Raw genomic sequence first — 20544 nt, forward strand, 5'->3', positions numbered from 1 at the left:
CCCCCCCACCCCAACCACTGCGGTATTCTCCCCGGGAATAACTAAAACAGTATCAGCTAAATAACAATTGGTACAATTGTTATGTTAGGGACAAATTACAGAGGGGAGGACTGGTGTTTTTGGAGGGTCAGTCGCAATTTATCACGCAAGAATTTTTGAAGAGATATGGTATTTCATACAGTTTAGGGAGGGTCACCATATTTTGTGCAACTATAAGAAGGCAAGATGTAGCTGATTTAGTGCTTCATCCAAAAATATCAAATCATAATACACGGAGTCTATCAGGCAAATAATTGACAATTTACCCCCACAAAACATGCTATATCTGTATTTTATATATGTTTGATAATGTATTTAAATGTACTTTGCTTGAATAGGGAAGTAAAATGAACATTTGTTCACAAGAAATTGATTTCTGAATTTCATCTAAAAAGTTATCCATGGTGTTTATGATGAAATTATGAATAGTTTTTTCCAATACAAAAATAGGTAAATCTTTGCATTTGTGTACTCTTGATTATTGATATTAATTTTCTTGATTAGACTAGAGTGGTTACAAGTCTATGGTTGTGTAAGAAATTTGATTTTGGAATTTCACCAAATGTCATTCAATACACTATGCATTGGGGTCTATGATGAAACTATGAATAATTTTTTTCAGTACAAAATTAGATAAATCTGTGCATTTATGCATGCTTGATTATTTAGATTATTGTTCTTGATTAGACTACAGTGGTTACAAGTCTATGGTTGTGCAAGAAATATGATTTCGGAATTTCACCAAAATGTCCATACACTATGCATTCTGGTCTATGATGGAACTATGAATAATTTTTTTTCAGTACAAAATTAGATAAATCTGTGCATTTATGCATGCTTGATTATTTAGATTATTGTTCTTGATTAGACTACAGTGGTTACAAGTCTATGGTTGTGCAAGAAATATGATTTCGGAATTTCACCAAAATGTCGATTCACTATGCATTGGCGTCTATGATGAAACTATGAATAATTTTTTTTTCAGTACAAAATTAGATAAATCTGTGCATTTATGCATGCTTGATTATTCACATTATTGTTCTTGATAAGACTAGAATGGTTACAAGTCCATGGTTGTGCAAGAAATTTGATTTTGGAATTTCACCAAAATGTCGATTCACTATGCATTGCGGTCTATGATGAAACTATGAATAATTTTTTTTTTCAGTACAAAATTAGATAAATCTGTGCATTTATGTATGCTTGATTATTAAGACTATTGTACTTGATTAGACTAGAGTGGTTACAAGTCTATGGTTGTTTAAGAAATTTGATTTTGGAATCTCACCAAATGTCAATTCACTATGCATGGCGGTCTATAAGTGTGTGCGTATTTTGTTGGTGATTTCCTATTCAGGAAATATCACACGGACAATCAAAGTTTTGTCCATAATATCAGCTTCTGTCAAAAGTGACCCTCCCCTTGAACTGTTTTCTAAAAAGTGACCCTCCCCCCAATTCCCCCGGCCCACCCCCCTGTAATTACTGAAGGCTCCCTAAACGGACACCGCTCAAACGTCAACAGAAACATAATCGTAAGCTGTATCCCACTTCCGCATTCCTGATCACACTTTGAACAGTGAGGTAACCTCCATTCTTTGAAAGACAACGCTCTGTCTGCTACCGTCCTTTGTCTGATTCTCAACAGGAAGACTTACATGAACAAACAACTTGCAAGTTTATGGATATACTCAGGGCTGGAACAATCCCTAACAGAATCCTAACAGACTCGGTATATCAGACTAATTCCGTACCCGTCGTCACCCCTGCCCTTTATTCACTTGTTTTCGCTCACACGTACCCGTCTATTTTTGTCCCATTGTACTCATTGTCATTATCATACGCCCAGTCATTGATGCTGTACTGCTGTCATGTCGGCTTGACCATGGAGGTAAGAGTCTGTTTTATTGTCGCTCTGCTCGCGTTCTTTAAGTCAAACATCCTGGGTTTTTTTGTCCTGGGAATCCTGTTACACTGTCTTTATTTCTGTGCCCGTCCTTGATTGGTCAGCTAATAAAGGACATGACTTTTGTGATCGTCACCCACTGCAGTGAGTACACGAACTCTTACTTGTACCACTGAGAGGCTGGTTTGCTCTTGTTGTGACTGAGTCATTCGGAAACATTTGTAAGTACGACTTTTACAACTCTTTCAGTATTTATCAATGTTCGTTTCAACGATATTTGACCCTCCATACCATGAAAAGGAATGCAAAGTGACCTTCATTTATGGCGCACGGTTCGACAGAAATGTGACTGGCTAGTATTTCTGCCCCTGTAACTGTCTGGCGTTCGGCGGCGTAAAAGATCGGTGCTCTTAAACGAGTTTTACGTCAAATTTGACTCATATAGAATGATCTTTCGTGAAAGAGACAACGACATATGTAAATGTGGTAATGCATGGAGGTAAAAAAGGTTTAATTAACCCATCAATTGAGAATGTAAACTTGAAATGTCCAACTTTTAGGGGTTAAGTGGTTGTTGTTGCGTAATCAACGAGAACGTAACAAATCCAGTTCCACACTTGTTGCGACGATACTTTGTCCTCTGGTCGACAGTGCTAACAATTAGCTCATTTGAATAGATCGCAGGGAGCTACTGGTACAATTTGTTGTTGCATTTGTTGTCAGCATATTGTCTCCTCGACAGGCTAGGTCCCAGTCGGACCCACGCATGCGAAGAAAGCAAGTCGGCCAAGGTGACAGTGATAGGCCATTTACGCCTAGATGTAACCCACATAACATGAAAGAAATAACCGCAGTGGATTATTTTTTGCCGACGTCAAAAAGTGGCTGACCCCCCCTCTATTCCAACTTTCGAAAACAGATTGACCCCCCTTTTCCAGCTTTCGAAAACAAGGTGACCTCCCCCCGCGCGCGACAAGGTAAAACAAAAGGTGGAATATAAATTGAATAATTCAGTGTATATATATATATATATATATATATATATATATATGACTGAATATTTAATATATATATATATATATATATATATATATATATATATATTAAATATTCAGTCATTCTGTGTTTTAATGAAATTGTTGTCATGTCAGTTGTAAGATAGGAACTTAACAGTGTCAATTCTAAAGTTTGAATACAGTATTTTGAATAAGCTGTGAATGTACTCCACTCTTTTTATGCATAAAGCAGATGTCCAGAACTGTTGTAAGAAAAATGTGATTGTGAAATATTAATGCATGTTGCTTTCTAACACTGAATTCTCATAGAGGAAACAGAAAAGTATCAGGAACTTGTCATGCTTTTCATATGAACTGCAGATTTCATAATGATCAATACACTTTGCAAAACAGACTTTCAATTTACAGACATCAAGATATATCTGACATAATATCTCTGATATATTAATTTACTGCGCCCGAAGGGCGCGCCGAAAAATATTAAACATCCAGATATCTCTAATATATATACTTATCACATGAACTGGCCCGAATTCCCACCTGTGTGACGTAGAACAGGACGGATAAGAAATCCGAATTACCCCTGTTGTACGTCATCAACCGGAACTTTTTTCTTGCATGGTACCGTTCATACATGCGGGTCGCGACGTGAACATAGACCGATTTGTCGTGATCGATGCCGTGCTCTCATGACATTTTTACAAAAAAGGTGACCCGATAAATCCACACATGGAAACATAGAAGGCATGTCCAGAGAAATTTCGAGTCGCTAAAACTATAGCTGTTCCCGAGAATCGAATGGGGATACCGCCGATCCAGTCGAGTCGCCTCGTAAGGCTCAATGTGGACGTCGTACCTGGCGATCCCGGTTGGCGATAAACCTGAAATCTACACCTCAACGGAAGTTCAACTGAATAAATGAGTACAGTATAATCTTCTGGAAAGCGACATACAGGCACAAGCATAAAGTCATTCGACAAACAACGATAAATTTCCTTCATCATACAAAAAATTCTGTAAATTCTTGGCTCGGAATCAAACCTGTAGCGCGGCGTAAGGCTGTAGCGCTATCGAAGACATCAGCTGTTGAGCTGTACCGTTATATGCACTGCAGCGCTGTGGAACCCGATGTACTTCGAAAGTTGACTCAGACAACACTCAAAACAGAGTTTCCGTCAAGTAAAATTAGGATGCATCTACGGGTGAGATATATGTCACTGCAAACATCAAAGTCCTTAAGACGAAAACATTGACGACCGAGATCGGGATTAACGAGTTGACACCGGCATGGCAGAGACCGGTGACGGCAGCGTTGTGGGCATAAACATGCAATGAGGTACACTCTGTGTGTCATCGAACGGAATCTTTCGCGCTCGCCAAGGTCGTAAACTTGTGTGATATTTTGAAAAGCCACGGAATCTCTGAGAATGAGAATTACTGTTTCGATCGTGTCGTTGCATTTACTTCATAAATCTATTTGTAAATATTCTCAATAACTCTTCGGTACTATTGCTATCCGTCGCTAGCACGATTAAAATTATGTCCACCGTACCGATGGCATGGCCGACTTGCCTTGGCATCGGTACAGCGCGAGACAATGATTGACAGGTTCACGTGACAGAATCCGTATGTCTGGTTGGTGGAGATACCATTTGATGTAGCAAATGTCGGCTTGATGGGATTTATGAATGAAAGTATCTCCTGGGTGACGGGCCGCTTTACTCTATAAATGAAAGTAACCCGCGTAAGTAAACACAAATCGCGACAAAATTCATGCAATTTGTTACGATAATTTTGATTCATTCACGTCAAAGAAAATAAGAAGACTGTTCATGTGATAAATATATAATCCCATGGTATTTTTCTCTGTTTGACGTCATCGTATACTCGTGTTTTTCGCGGAGCCGCACAACTTATGCCTTCGGCTCGAAGTTGTACGGCTCCGCGAAAAAAAAGCGCGTATACGATGACGTCAAACAGAGAAAAATATCATGGGATTATATATAATATCTGATATATGAAAGTCATGTAGCTTAAGGGCATGCTGAAAAATATTGTTTGATATTTTAAATATATATATATATATATATATATATATATATATATATATATATATATATATATATATATATATATATATATGATATATTAAAGTTTTGCACTAGGGCGGGGCTCTGAAAAATTTATTATTATTAAAGTTATGCGCCCGAAGGGGCGCGCAGAAAAATGCATCTGAATGATGAAATTTGTGGCTGGCATAATGCATTTTTCGCAAGTATGAGCCATGTGAAATTAAAAAACATACTGACCCCCGTATTGGGCATTTCAAAAACATGGTGACCCCCTACCACTAAAGTAAAAAACAGGGTGACCCCCCATGAATCCACCGGCCCCCAGGCCGAAGAAACTGACCAGTCCCTAACTGTCTTACCTCTGATTCGCTCATAAACAAGTGATGAACACCAGGAATATTATGGTAGCTATGACGACGGCTATTAGGCCTGACTGAATGGATCGTATACAGTGTCATATGATATTGTCCGGCAGCCGATGGGGTTAACCTTGTTTAATTTTGTCTTCGTAAGTTTTTTATTTTCGGTGAATATTGTTTTTCAAGCCGACCATAACAACAAATATTGTTCCTGGCACTCTGTCAACATTTTGCAATTTGAGTTCATTGAAATAAACTAAATAATAAACTTCAAAATTGTGCTCGAATTTGAGTCTTCGACTAATCGGAATCAAAGTCCGAGTACCGAGTACAGCTGGTCTGCGGCACTTGGAAGACGGTGTCGCACAGACATGTGGCGAAGAAAGATACTGTTAACAGTTGTTTCCTGAGGCCGCGATGCTGAATGTGAAGTTGAAGACTCCTCCAGCCATATGAGTATTGGAGAATAGCCCTGGCAACTAGTTTTCATCTTGCTGGCTATATCATTGCAAGGATCGCCAAGTACTGCTCGCCGTGTTGTCTTTAGGAGCCTGGCTTTACAGTAGATTTCGTCGGTACCGCTTCCATCGTAGTAGCTGTTTTTTGTCCGCCTGCACCGAGATATTAGTTGGATAACAAAATTCTGATTCCAATGTTCAAAATAAGCTCTGTCAATCGTAATAACAATTTTCCTCCATATATACAATCCGCTTCAATATTTACTGACAGAAATTAGTACTGGATAATAACTAATTTGCTTAATTAAGCGTGAAATAATTTTTAATCATGGTTTACTATATATACGTTGTTTAATGGTGCGTGACCTGTTTTCAAAATGCTTTGCAGTTGGCAAAACACGCGAAATATGTTACTGATAGTAAGTTATTAGTAAAATATTTAGAACCAGTGATCAATAGCTCAATCAAACGCTTAACTACCTAGAAAAGTTTCACAGTTTTTAGAAAATGCAAAAATAGAGGACTATTATAGTCACTCTGTCTGTTGAAATCTTTATTTCGCTGCCAACAGATTCAGTTGCACATATGTAATTATACATAGTCCTGGTTTTAGGGTCTACGCGCGAAGCGACTGTTGAGCAGCTTTCTTTGGTGCATGCAGATAGAACCACAGGGACACGTTACCTTTCAAAACATACGACGCGATGCGCTACGTGAATAATGACGACTGTTGGTAGCATGAATATTGAGTATTAACTTTCGAACACTATGACTTGATCTTTTACTCAACACTTGTTTTCAACGTTTGCTTGTTCATGATAGCATATATATTTATATTTCCATTTGATGGTAAAAATAGTATTTTCAAGATTAAGTATACTGCCGCTGCTGTTCTTATATATAATAAAACACAAAGGGTGGACACGAACCGGACACCCGAAAGAAAACTGCTCTGTACGTAAATCAAATTCAAACGGCAACTGTCTGTACGTTACCGTGTTGAGCTCGCGCTCCAACCTTAATAAAATTCGCTGAATATAAAAAAAAAATGACCAAAAAGATATTCCACACTTCACATATTGTTAGACAGGCACAAGGTTTAATTAGTTGTACGCATTACGTCTTACTTTAATGCCATGAAACAGTCGAAAACCGTGCGAGATCCGTACTTCCGGGTTGAAACACGGGACGTCCTTTGCAATGTTTATATTTGTACTACTTACGTCATTGGAGAGTCGGTACTTCATAGCCAATCAGCACTCGGGAAATCCCTTGTGATGTCACAGACCTTCAAGTTGCATACAGAGCAGTTTCCCCTTCGTTAAAGCGGCGAAATTACACTCCATTTCAAATGAAAGACTCATTATTTGGTAATGTTACAGGGTAAATTATTTATTTGACGTAAGAAATAGCCTTAACTATTGGTTTTGTTGGTAAATAAGCTGTTACATTTTAAATTTTCCCAAAGGGTCTGGTTCGGTGTCCACCCTTGGACTTTCTTATGAGGAAGAGTGTGTACAACTATTTATATTATCCAAATTCGTCAGAGATTGCAGCGAACGCATGACCCAATCCGGAACATAAAGCGTCCCTGTGGATAGAACGAACACAGACGCAGCACCGCGCTCGCTAATGTGCAGTTTTCCATTGCCTTGTGACATCTTTGTACTCCCCCGAGTGTGCTTCTATCTATGCTAATTTGATAGAAAAATAACAAACAATTGAAAAGAACAAAACAGTTGAAGGTTTCAAATTTTGACAGGCTCACAAGTCATGTTCCTGACAAGAAATATGTTTTCCAACAGCAAACAGAAATGCGGAAAGTTGACGTTGGAGTCGCTCTCGTTTTCCTTTCTGGCATCACAGCCGTGATCGATGCGCAACCCACATGGAACCGAGCGTGTTCGAATTCGGAAAGCCAATGTTTTCAACCGGACGTCTGTTCGTACCGTTTATGGTTTCCACGCAACAAAAACGCTGAATGTCCCGCCCTTGGTGAGTTAGTTAACCAACAAGAGCGACTTGAGACCCTCGAGCAACGACTGGCGGAAATGACGATACAGATTGCTGAGCTGCGGAGACAGCCTGAGACAGTGGGCAGAAATATGACAAAAGGTAACATTGTCGAGAAGGAATAGCGAAGTTTTGAAAAGAAAAGTTTAACGAACAAAGTCAAGATAAAAAAAGAAAAAAAATTGGTTAATTAATGATCAAACTAAATAAATGAATAAATACACAAATAAAAACAGAAAGAAAGAAAGAAAGAACGAAAGAAAGAAAGAGGGAGAGAGAAATAAAGAAAACATAATAATCTGCATATGGAGTTAATGCTGCTCAATAACCCAGCTTTATGGATTTGACTGATCATAGGGTAAGTCACGAGGACTGAATTCTGCTCTTTTTAAAACTCTTAAGTTTTAGATTTTAAAACAAAAATGGCACATAAATTGTAATGTTTCCATGGAAGCGTGTTGTTAAAGTACAACCTACAAGGCAACAACTTCAACCTTTTGTCAGAATACTGATCAGTCTGATTCTTGTTCAGCTTGTCTGTCAGGTTGGCACTCCTTCAATGACCGTTGCTACCTGGTGAACTCAGATGCAAACTCTTGGCATGAAGCATACGAACTTTGCTACAACGCTGGAGGTCGACTTGCGATAGTGGATGGTGAAGACGTGAACACTTTCCTAAAAGGTGAGTTTCCATTTGCGACAGAAATACGCGTTGTGTACATGTATCTTCTTATATTACTGATAAGTCAATAGACTGAGTATTGGTGCCTACACATACACGGTAAAATACTAATGCTATATTTACGCTATGTTCCCGGCGACCACGGCAGCCCCGTTTCAGGCTACCGTGGACAAAATGGGATGGACGTGAGACAACGTGAAGGGACGGAATGGGCAAACGTGACTAGCCGTGATTGCCGTGTTTGCCGTGCCAGATTTTTAAACTGTCAAAAAATTCGCCATGGCAGTCACGGTACGGATAAGAAACGGGATGAACGCAATGAAACGTGACGGTACGTAATAGACGGTATTACAAAACTTGGAGATTGTCTGTAGTAGGACACGGGAAGCAGGGCAATATCACGGTCCTTTCAAGTTGTGCCACGTTCTCCTACGTTTAGGAACGTGAAGGGCTTCTGCACGTTTTGTCACGGTTCTCACGGCAAGTGAAATAATACTCACTTTGTGGCAAACAACAGGGACTAGGATGAGGAACTACCCAACAAAAACGAAAGGGTTGCATAACAAAATTCAGATATTAATTACATCTCGCAATCTGGGAAGAAATGTTTGTCCATAACTTCTTTTTCCTCATACACTTCAATGTATGCCACCAACATAGCAATACACAACGATACCTTTCTGTGTAAGTGTATGTATGTATGTATGTATGTATGTATGTATGTATGTATGTATGTATGTATGTATGTATGTATGTATGTATCTGTATCTATATATCTATGAATCTATCTACAGTGGAATTTGATTGAGTGTCCGGTTTGCCTTGCAGAGCTCGACGAGTCTACATGTTGCTTATCATTAGAAAAGTAAACAAATTGAGTCTTCGTCTTTGGTTGGTGTTAGATTACAGCGCGCGGCAAACGTTTCCCATACACTGTCTCATCACGATCACTGCAGTCGTTTCAGCATGTCACTGACAACAAGCATAACACTGCACTACATGCACACCATCAGTTTTCTTTTAGGTGTTTACTTTAAATTGGGAACTTTATGAAGAAACAAGTAAATTCTTTAAAAAAAACCTTTCTTCTCCTCTCGATGTCAGCAATCACGACGACAGTACCTTCAGCATGCTATCTGTAGCATTGCGAGTGCAGTCTACTCTATCAACAAGTTTGACACGATACAACACTGAATATTGTCAACCAGAAAATGCTAAACACTCCTAAATGAAACTTTAATCCCGCTTTCTCTTTTGTCTCAGCTAAATGAAAGTTTCTCAGTTGACACTTCTCTCTGAATTGACACTTCTCTGAGCTACAAAATAGACTTGAAGAAAAGTGTTGATTTTGCACAGGCAAGTGCAATTCAATCAACACGGTACATTTTGTGCCATTGAATAACACACCAAGTGTTTCTGAAATAATTCACCGTATTTTGGCACTTAATTTCCCGGACGGCATCATACACGGCAACGGGTTAGCATGAAAGGGACGGTGATATCTCTCTGCCTTCAAAATATTCTTTACCTTGCTGAAAAAATACAATGTTTCACTGTAATAAAACGCCGAGAGTCAGTCCGGTTGATGTTGAGGACTTTCCTCGAGATATAGATCCGACACTCGAAAATATGCCAGTGAGTTTTGTCTGAGTTATATTTTCCAAATCAAAGTACACAAAGCTGTAGCTGAAAGAAAACTTTGATGATGTGCTATAGCTATAGTGCGGTGTCAAGCTTGTTGTGCATGAGTGGCATACTGAAACAACTGTCATATTGTAGACACAGAGTAATATCATAGACAGAGTGGCAACAGCTATTGTTTAAGGCGTGAAGCGGTTACGTAAGCAATCCATGTTTGCCTCGCCTCACGAAGCTCTTGGCTCTCTTTTCCGAAGAGTGCCGACCATGCATCCTTCGGTAATTTTCGGATTTTCACCAATTGTTAAGCGAAAGTATGTTCGACAAAGCTTGTGTTGTTGTTGTCGTGTGGTGCTGATCGGAATTGATGTGCTGGCGAAAACGGGAGTGTTTTGAGCTTCAGGAAAGTGGGTTTTACCGTTTTAAAAATTCCTCTCATATTTTTATGAATATATAATGAGTGTGTTTGAACCAAATTTGAAAGTCTTTTATCTATACTGTCAGGTTTTACTCAATGGTTTACGGTCAATCATACCGTCTTTTACACGTGCGCCAAGAAAGGACATGTTTATGAAACTGCTGGCGTGTTATGTTTTGATTGGCGTGAGGCAGTGTTTCTGGCCTGAGAGCTCACAAAGTAACTATGGTTGCTACACGACTGGCAGTACGATGCCATCTCGTCGTATGTTTCGCATAATCTCGTGTAATTATCAACCACAAACCAAGCCTCCAAAAAGTTTAACACCTTTTAAGCTCATTTTAATATGAAAAGCCAATAGTCTACCGAGACGACCATGGAACAAAAGGCAGCAAGTGTTGCCACTCTGTCTATGATATTACTCTGTGTTGTAGACGAGACAGTGTCTGGGAAACGTTCGCGCGCGTGCGCTGTAATCTAACACCAAATACTCAATTTGTTGCAAATGTTTACTTTTCTAATGATAAGGAACATGTAGACTTGTCGAGCTCTGCAAGGCAAAACGGACACTCCATCAAATTCCACTGTATGTATATGTATATGTATATGAATGTATCTATGGTATGTATCTATGGTATGTATCTAATAGTATGTATGCCTGCTTGACTCTGGTGTTCTCTCTCTGCAACAGCTGCTGGCCTTCTTCTTCCTGATACAAAGCCTGGATGTATGCAAAGTAAACACGCAAAGTCAAAATCTTGTTCATCCTGGGTATTCATGATGTTGTCTCAGTGAAGTCTCAGAATACAATGATTGTGTTTGCTTGGGAGATGTTGTATTTATAACCTGGGCACAAAGGTGCCCCAAAGCTGTCCGGTATTATGTTTCATCCGTAGAAAGCCTTGACAGGGACGTGAAAAACGTGCCAAACCTTGATAAGAATGTGAGAAAGGTGAGGAGCCCTATCAGAACGTGGGGTGGGGGGGGGGGAAACGTACTGGCATTCGTGTTAGTGTGTGGGCTTAAACCGTAGTTCGCCTTTGAGGCTCTGGAACTCGACAGTCTCCTTCTCCCAAGGCCCGTCACGGTGACACTGTGACAGACTGTGAGAAAACTTAGCATGACCTAACAGAACTTGTGCGCTAGGTGATTGGGTGCCGTGCGTTGTGGGTTCGAGTCCCGGTTGAAACCATCGTATTTGAATATGGAGGAAAACATGGTCAAAATCCTACTGCGCAATACGTTCCGGGCAAACGGGGCTGCCTGCTGGGAACATAGCGTAAATATAGCATAAAATCACACACATGCACACACACAACCTGAATAATATTTTCAAATGCGAGATATACTTCAATAATTCATCGCTATTAGCATAAGTTTTGTTTCAGAAACATAGGACACGATATCTATCTATCTATCTATCTATCTATCTATCTATCTATCTATCTATCTATCTATCTATCTATCTATCTATCTATCTATCTATCTATCTATCTATCTATCTATTATCTATCTATCTATCTATCCATCTATCTATCTGTCTATCTATCTCTCTGTCTACCATCCATATGTTCATGCACCCTGACTTCTCTGATGTTATATAATATCATATTACCATATGCACAACATCGACATTTACTAATCATTACATATATTATATCGTCAGCCCTTATCGAAAACAGGGGATGTTGGATTGGCTTGCACGATATGAGATTAGAAGATCAGTGGCAATGGATAAATGGCAGATCGGTAAGTTTCATTGGCCAGAAGAATTTTATGGAACTTTTCTTAAGGTAGAAAGCACCTAGGAACCCCCTTTTCAATTTTTAGTCCTTTCGGCCCCTTGGGCCCAAAGTACTAATGTGATGGCACGGCGTATATGCCCAATATAGTGGGCCGTATGTCGTGGACGCAGGTATCTCAGAAACGCTTCAGTAACTTTTCTGAAATTTGGTCTTATGGTCACTTTGGCATGTATCTCAAACGTTTTTTTTTCTTTTTTTTTTTGATTGAATCATTTTAAAGTCACTGTTTTAGCTTTTTTGTGAAAACAAGTATTTTTAATTTGTCCTCAAAACAAACGATTTGATCATTTTGATGTTTGGCATGGGTGTTCGGATAGTTGAAATGCCGTCAGAAATGTTCAAAGTTTGGTGATACATGCCTTGTATTATTTTTAAATAATACTTTTATCCATTTTTACTTTACATTTACTGGATTTTTACTCACGTTTGCTGAAGCTACCGTCTGCGCATGCGCAAAAATGTAGCATAAAATCTGAGTTAAAGAATCGAAACGGACGCCATCTTGTTTCTCGGTCTGGTCACATTTTTTACGTTTCAGTGTGTATTTGAATATGTTTCATATTTATGAAGTTGACAGTGATGGTACTTTTGCCGCTGTTGTGTATTTTTTGGCACGAAAGGCGCCTTCGATCGACTGAAGAATGATGCCCTCCGTAGGCGATAATCACCGGTACCGGCAAATATATTTCTTTGGCGGCAGGCATATCAGTTCTACTGAGGAAGCAATCCACTGGCCCGTATAGGTCAGGGCCACACTTAGGGGAGAACCACTTGATTTCTGGGGGACATTGAGGATTTTGAGAAAAAATTGTAACCAGGTGAAATAGAAGAAAAAAATTAAGCCTGTAATGGCTTGAGAAAAAAATTCTCATAACACAGAAGTAAAAAAACAAGTTGTCACAGTGCACCTAAAATGAGCAAAACTTTGGAAACTTCATTCTCATGTATTTTTTGCTGGCGTGCCGCCATAGGCGGCGCAAATGTTTTTACCACAAGCTATTCTTATGTTTTTTCCAGCACTTATGATATAAGTGCACTACTTTACACCTCAGTGCACCTAATGTATTCCTTCCCTTTTCTGACCCAAGATATCATATTTCAGGATTTCTGTTGCAATATCTCAATGGTATAGGCAATATCTAAACGGGACTATTTGACTTCTGTAAATTGTGAAAATGTAAAACACAATACAGGAGTCAATAAACTAGTTTTAAAACCAATATATTATTCTGTCAATATAAATATGTTAGAGAGATTACAGGTTGACATTGAAAAATTGAGGAACAACAAATATAATGAAATACAATGTGTGAGCCTTGTTTCTGTGACCACAAAAGATAACATCTCCCCTGAGAACTTAAAACGAATTGACTGTTTTAAAGAAAAGCACGTATAGTACTGATCAGAGTTGATTTTGTCGGAAAAGTGTTCTATAATTTAAAGTTGTACATATACTAGAATTTCTATTTTGTTTTCATTTGTTGACACAGCGATAACTTTTCGTTTTCTGTGGCTTATTGTGGGTAATTTCGTCAGTTGTGCGTTTATTTTGACGTTGTTGACTTCGATCACTAAAGACAGTGTGTGCTTATATGTTGATCGATTTACTTAGGAAATACGCGCACTTCAGAATTACGGCATAATCCGACATGGCAATGTGGCATGATCATCAGATCATACATGATCCGAGATTGCACTTTAGCACGGTCATGATAACTAATGTTGTTTGTTTCACTGTTGCAACCTATATTTCCACGAAAAGGCCATCAGAATTTCCTCATGGCTACTTGAAATCGTCAACTGGCATGCATGTAATTGTCAACATCACTATGCTTGAATGTAGTTTACTCTCGTACTATGAATACATCGACTGTCACTGTATAGTGCATATGTGTGCAAGTCACTCCGTATCATATCAAAAATGTAGTATTGCCGCGTTTGAGCTGCACAAAGCCAGAATTTACAGTTTACGAGAAAGTTATCTTACATGTAAAACTCAGTACTACTGTGAACAAAATGCAAGATATGATGTATAACTATCGTGAATAGCAGCATGATATAAATATTTTGTACCTATCACTGTGTCAGAAAATCAGAAGGAAACAAACAAGTCAGAGAAACTGTGGTCAGGATGATGCTGTCCAATTTTAATATTTGTCTCTTGGCACACACCAGATACTTATGACTGTGGGACCATATCATTTTAGATTCAGTTTTTATATTTAGTTTGCTTTTCACCATATTGTATGTCCTTCCCTGCACTACGTAATTTACTAAAATTAAATATTGTTTTTGCCTATACATACTTGAGGGGCAACTTATTTAGTCTCATAGATTAACACGTTTTTTCACTGAACATGTATTGTAGATAGGTGTACACTCCAAATACTTAGTACAGGTGGTGAGTGTAACAAGCCAATGTTTTTTAGTATATGGCCCAAACTTATTTTCTATATGATGGACAATAGATACATGTGTAATCAATGCCAACAATCCAGTTATATATAAGTAATTTGGTTTAACTTAACCATTGTCCATGATATTACAATAGTTTGTGGCTAAATTTTCTCCCCTTCTGCATTATATAAGTTCACCGTTTCCTGTTTTAGATATTGTTGATCCTATTGAGTCCCATCTCTTATTCTTAATTCACTTTCACACATATCAAGGCTGTTGATACTTAGATTCCACACTTGAACTAATGCTGGAGTAGTAACCAACCGGTTCAAATAACTTTCATTTATGTCAAAATAATTTTACTTTTTGACAATCTTCACATTTATGGCAAATAGTAAACACTAAAGAGGTACAAAGGACGTCGGTGCCCCCGGGCCCCATGTTTTTAAAATTTGGTCTTGCGTGGACACACCTTGAAACCTAGCCTAAAGAATAGATAAAATTTTCACCTTTTTTTCTGTGACTCGATCGAAAATTTACTTGTTCCAAAAGGTGCCCTTCTCAATCCCAGGGTCTCGCATTAGCGAATGTGTCAACAGCCCATTAACAGTTTGTCATTCTTTTGTTTTCCATTGAATATTTCATCGAGTAAATAATGTTTATATTAGATAAATCTGATACTTGAGCGGGGGCGTTAAAGATCTACGCCGCGTGTTGCGGCTAGTTGGAATTCAGATAAATTTGCATAACCTTTCAAAAGTCGGTTTTCCCTATGTTTTGTCTCAATACGTCAAAATATCTGACTCACACTTGCTGGAATGCAAGCTGTCACAATGCTCTTTCAAAGTATGTCTCAGATTTTTTATATCTTGCTTAGATTTTTGGAGCACAATTTTAAAGAAATCAACTATGTTAAAATTCACTGCTCTGGACGTTTAAAACAATTCTGAGACATACTTTTGAAGACCTGTAGGATAGCTTGCACTCACATGAATTTCAGCCACATATCTCAAAGCATTGAAACAAAACATAGGGAAAACCGATTTTTGAAAGGTTATGCAAATTACCTGTCACGTGATAGTTATGTAAACAATGGTGACTCTATGGTAACCAAAATGTTCCCCTATATCTAGGCTTTCCGAAAATTTACAATTTACGTGGGTTCTGAGCTTATTGAACACTAGAGAATTGTTAGTTTAAAATGGTCAATTTCTTGTCTTGGAACCTTAAAAGATATTCGGTTTGTATTGTAGCCGTTCGACGCATACAAGAAATCTTGTCGCATTTGTTTATAACAAACGCTGCACATTCATACAATGAAACCGTGTGATATTTATATTAATATCTTCACCAAGGATTTTATCCAAATCAAGTATTAGTATTAGTACTTAAACACAATTATTGTAAGTAGGTATTCAGATCATACAATTTGAAGCCATTGAATATGAGTAATGTGACGCAATTTGTGTGAATTAAACGATCGACTTATATGTTAACTATCCAAGCTTTTTCATCGATTTAATATACCGAAGTAGGCAGAACTTCCTGGATTCAAGGACACCGGGGAAACTTAGCATTGAGATTTACACATGTTGCCCTTTCCATTCGCAGGCAATCTATTCAAACTGGGCTTCCGGAGAACCAAATAACGCATTCAATAACGAACATTGTGCACACATAATGGGATCTCGTGATGGCTTATGGAATGATATGAGATGTACACACCCTATAGGTTGTGAATTATGCGAATACAACACTGGTATGACCACTAAATTCATTTTTGTTAAGTTAATCATTACTGTCTTTCGGATAGCAGTGTAGCCGATACCTTTTTTCTTATCTGGCAATGGAGAAATCAACGGAGAACCAATTAGAACTACATATTATTTACGTTTTGATGACAGTCTTGAGGTATAAAGCAATGGAATGGGAAGTTGTGGTTAATCATCCGCATTTGAATAAAGCTCAGTGATTATAATTCTCTGACAAAGAAAATATGAAAAGCAATTATAACATACTCTTGGCTTCAAAAGATAAGTATTATGATTTCCAATACTTTCAACAGGTTGGAGTAGATGGTGCCTTCGCTTGCAAAGATGAGATATTTAAAAGTACTCATTAAATAAACGTTCGTCAGTTTTCAGTGTTTACCTTCTTCAATCGCTCCTTATTTGAATTTGCGAAAAAGTCAATATAGTCTGTTTAGACAACATATATAAGACAACTTTACAGTCAACCATATTGCTCTCAAATTTCGACGCTTGTACTACTTAGGATGCGGTATAGGTTGGCACAACTTCGGGCATAAATGTTACAACGTAAGTTCTGAGTACTTCACCTGGAACGAAGCATACACCGCGTGTGAACAGTTGGGAAGACAACTTGTTAGAGTAAACTCTGAAGACGTTAATGCGTTCCTTGTCGGTAAGTACCAAAGATCATGGCTTATCGGGTAATACATATTGTTTCTATATAGGAGTGCGTCCTTTAACTTAACAACACAATTTTTGACCTCTTATTATTCTAACAGTTTACGTTTGTTTCCTTGAAGATCTGTGACACGACCCTTAAGCAGTCTTTCCGTCGCCCTTTGCCCCCGGGAAATTGTACTCTTTGGCAGTGACCCACCTGAGCGAGTAGAAACCAACGCATTAGCTATAACCGGGGTTTTACACTGTACAACAGACGTCATTTATTCTCGTCATTAAAATATACTAATATTTCCACTTCTTTCGTCTCAGTGTCAAGAACATCATGCTGGATACTCGGGACAATGTACTGAATTCCTAACGACAACACCTAGGACAACATGTTAAACGCCAATGATAACATTTAAAATGCCCAGAACTACACGCTTAATGCCGAGGATAACATTGTAAATTACTAGGACAACATTGTAACGTCCTTTGACAGCATTGTAAATACTTTAAACGATATGGTCAACTCAAGACAACATGTTGAAAGATCACGTAAGTCAGTCATGGTTTTCAATTGTATCGCTAGAACTGACACGTAATCGCGGTGGTCCTTTTTGGATTGGTTTGAATGACGCTGCAGCTGAAGGAGAGTGGAGATGGACTGACGGTTCGATGGTAACAATACATATATTAGTTTTTTCTTAGTGACGGATTTCTTGTACAATTATATGAAAAATAATCCACAACAGATAAATGTAATGTTACATGAAACAAAAATGATATCATTTAAAATTGATTTATATTTTCTCTCTAGGGTGTGCCAGTAGCATTGCGGTACAGGGAATAATTCAATATTATATGTATTAACAAATAATGCCTCTTGAATTTAGATTAATGAGTCTCATGAATATAAATTCACAGATATGACAATTTAATCAATTTTGGGAACGTACTTGGAGCTAGCATTTATTTTTATCACACATCGATACTAATGTTTGAAGTGATCGCATTTCTGTAACTCAAAGACTTAACTCGTCTCAGAAAACCACTACTTAACTAAGATTTAATTGAAACATGTCGATAGTGAGGCTGCACCACAAGTGACAGTAGCTTTTTGAATAGAAATAGTAAGGACACATTCTTCAATCGCTCCTTATTTAAATTTGCAAAAATCTCAATCAAACGATAATTATCGAAAGGCTTTTTCCAGAGAACGACCATTCGATTACGACCATTATTGTAACTCAACGTGATTAAAATCCCTCGAGAAGAAGTTAAATTTTAATATTCGTTGGAAGTAATCTCGACGACCTAGGAATCAACCACGATACATATGGAAACGTGGCCAGAGTAAAACGTTACTCTGTTTAATTATCTTAAATATTAAGGGAAAGTTACAGACTATGCCCATTGCGAATTTTGGTAGACTGGTCACGACTCAACAATTCATTTCGAATATTATCGTGGTTGACTGCAGCATACGAGACACTGAAAAAAAATGAAAAGCAGCACTTCACTATCAGATAAGTGAAACACTGACACTAACAAAGTCAGAGGTACAAGTTGTCCTACGGAGAATCCCTGTCGACAAATATTACTCATGTTTCGTCATGCAAATAAGTTAGAATGTGTATGCATTTTAACCCTTGCGTCCAAACTTTCTGCGAACGAAATAAAATAAGAAACAGGCCGGTGTATGCGGCCGATAAAACGTTCATAACAGAGACTTTTGGATCCAACCAAATACAGTGTACAACCTTTTAATACTGCCGGTACATTTTAGAATATAGCGGGGAGCATTCACATAGCCGGAAAGCTGAGGAATGTATGATGCAGTGCACCATGAAGCGATTAAAGTGTCGGATGCTATTCATAAATGTAAAATACATGCTATGGGCCTGTATTTTGGCTTCGAAATACCAGACACAAACTTATTCACGTTTCAATTGCAGCTAACCCTTTCGAATTGGAGTCCAGGGCAACAGAATGATACCAACAGTGGAGGAAACTGCGCCTTGTTCCAGGGAACAGCTGGCTTCTGGGAAGTCGCTGGATGTTCTGAGAGTTATCAAATCATTTGCGAGAAATTTGTGGGTAAGCTATTGGTTACAATCGTTTTTATGTTCATTTATGTCACTTTTTATTGCAAATTTGACGAACCGGTAAAACAGAAAACCTTGTTAATCTTACAGAAAACTTTAAAACTTCATTTTTCACTTGCTTACAGCTTATATCGACTTGTTTGCAATCATCAACGATTTCTATCAGTGAAGGTGACTTTAACTTGAAACTTAAAATGTTTTTCATCCCCGTAAGCTGTATCTTTTTCGCATGCTACTTGCAACTTGCCAGAATGCATTCCGTCTGATGAATTCTGTGTTAAGGTAGAACGCACCTCGGGGACAGAAATTCGGGCCTTCAATTTTTTTCAATTTTCTTCTGACCTACCACTTGTGGGGGCTCATTTTGAAGCTCTTGGCGAAAGAAAAGTTTTCACCGTCTTAGTTTTTTGAAAATCGAAAATTTTATTTTTTCCCATAGAGTTTACACAGGGATGGCGGCCATTTTGAATTTCAAATATCGAGAAATCGCAAGATATTTGTCTCTCTAGTACCAAAGTTTGCACGGTGACCCTTGATTTTATTCTTGCTTTGGTAAGAGAATGGTTCAAAGTTTCACTGAGGAAAATATGAGCAAAAGTTTAAGTCTTTCACTTTCGAGGTGCATATTACCTTAAGCCATACGTACAGGCTTTGCAAATCAATATTTCTGTCCTTATTAATTGATTTATGGATTTGGTCTCTTTGATTTCGAGCGCTACCGAGTATATTTGGGGTGACCATATTTCCGAAAGACATTTAGTAACTGTTGTTGAAATCAAGGCAACGCGTTCATCACAACTGTTTAAAGACTGTTTCGTGGTCACGCTTTGGTATTTTTACAAAGGTCGCATTTAATTGACTTATCAAAAAATGCAAAAACATACAGCTAATAAAGATACAGTTAAAGGATCCCGTATGTACTAAAATATTGAAAACAATTTTCTTATATTTCTTCCAGAATAAAACAGAAGAAAACGCTAATATTGCTCCCACTACCATGAAGTTCTATGAAGTGCGCGGCTGATTGGTTTATGGAGGAAATTCTCTCACGTGATCAGTGATATATATATATAGTCAAAAGTAGTTAAACAGTTTAAATTCACTCGTGTAAATTGTTCTCATCAGTTTCATTAGTTCATCTTCTCGATGTAATCTCATCCTGCGACTATATATATATATATATATATATATATATATATATATATATATATATATATATATA

General features: G+C 38.0%; 1 protein-coding gene across 3 annotated transcripts; it reads left to right on the forward strand.

The window, feature by feature from the left end:
* Positions 1-1616: 1616 nt before the first annotated feature.
* On the forward strand, positions 1617-20544 carry LOC139126012 (C-type mannose receptor 2-like). Of its 3 annotated transcripts, none has more exons than XM_070692080.1 (9): positions 1620-1930; positions 7656-7965; positions 8396-8545; positions 12268-12350; positions 16415-16562; positions 17078-17227; positions 17807-17895; positions 19173-19314; positions 20281-20544. In XM_070692080.1, exons 1-9 carry the CDS (start codon positions 1721-1723, stop codon positions 20283-20285), a joined length of 1287 nt encoding a protein of 428 aa, XP_070548181.1. In that variant the 5' UTR covers positions 1620-1720; the 3' UTR covers positions 20286-20544. The 3 variants fall into 3 exon arrangements, with proteins under 3 accessions (XP_070548182.1, XP_070548181.1, XP_070548183.1); XM_070692082.1 differs by lacking the exon at positions 1620-1930 and adding an exon at positions 1991-2166 and having other exon boundaries at positions 20281-20543; XM_070692081.1 differs by lacking the exons at positions 17807-17895; positions 19173-19314; positions 20281-20544 and adding an exon at positions 17545-17744 and having other exon boundaries at positions 1617-1930.

Source organism: Ptychodera flava (genome assembly GCF_041260155.1).
Source record: "Ptychodera flava strain L36383 chromosome 3 unlocalized genomic scaffold, AS_Pfla_20210202 Scaffold_26__1_contigs__length_13983176_pilon, whole genome shotgun sequence".
In the NCBI taxonomy this organism is placed as follows: domain Eukaryota; kingdom Metazoa; phylum Hemichordata; class Enteropneusta; family Ptychoderidae; genus Ptychodera; species Ptychodera flava.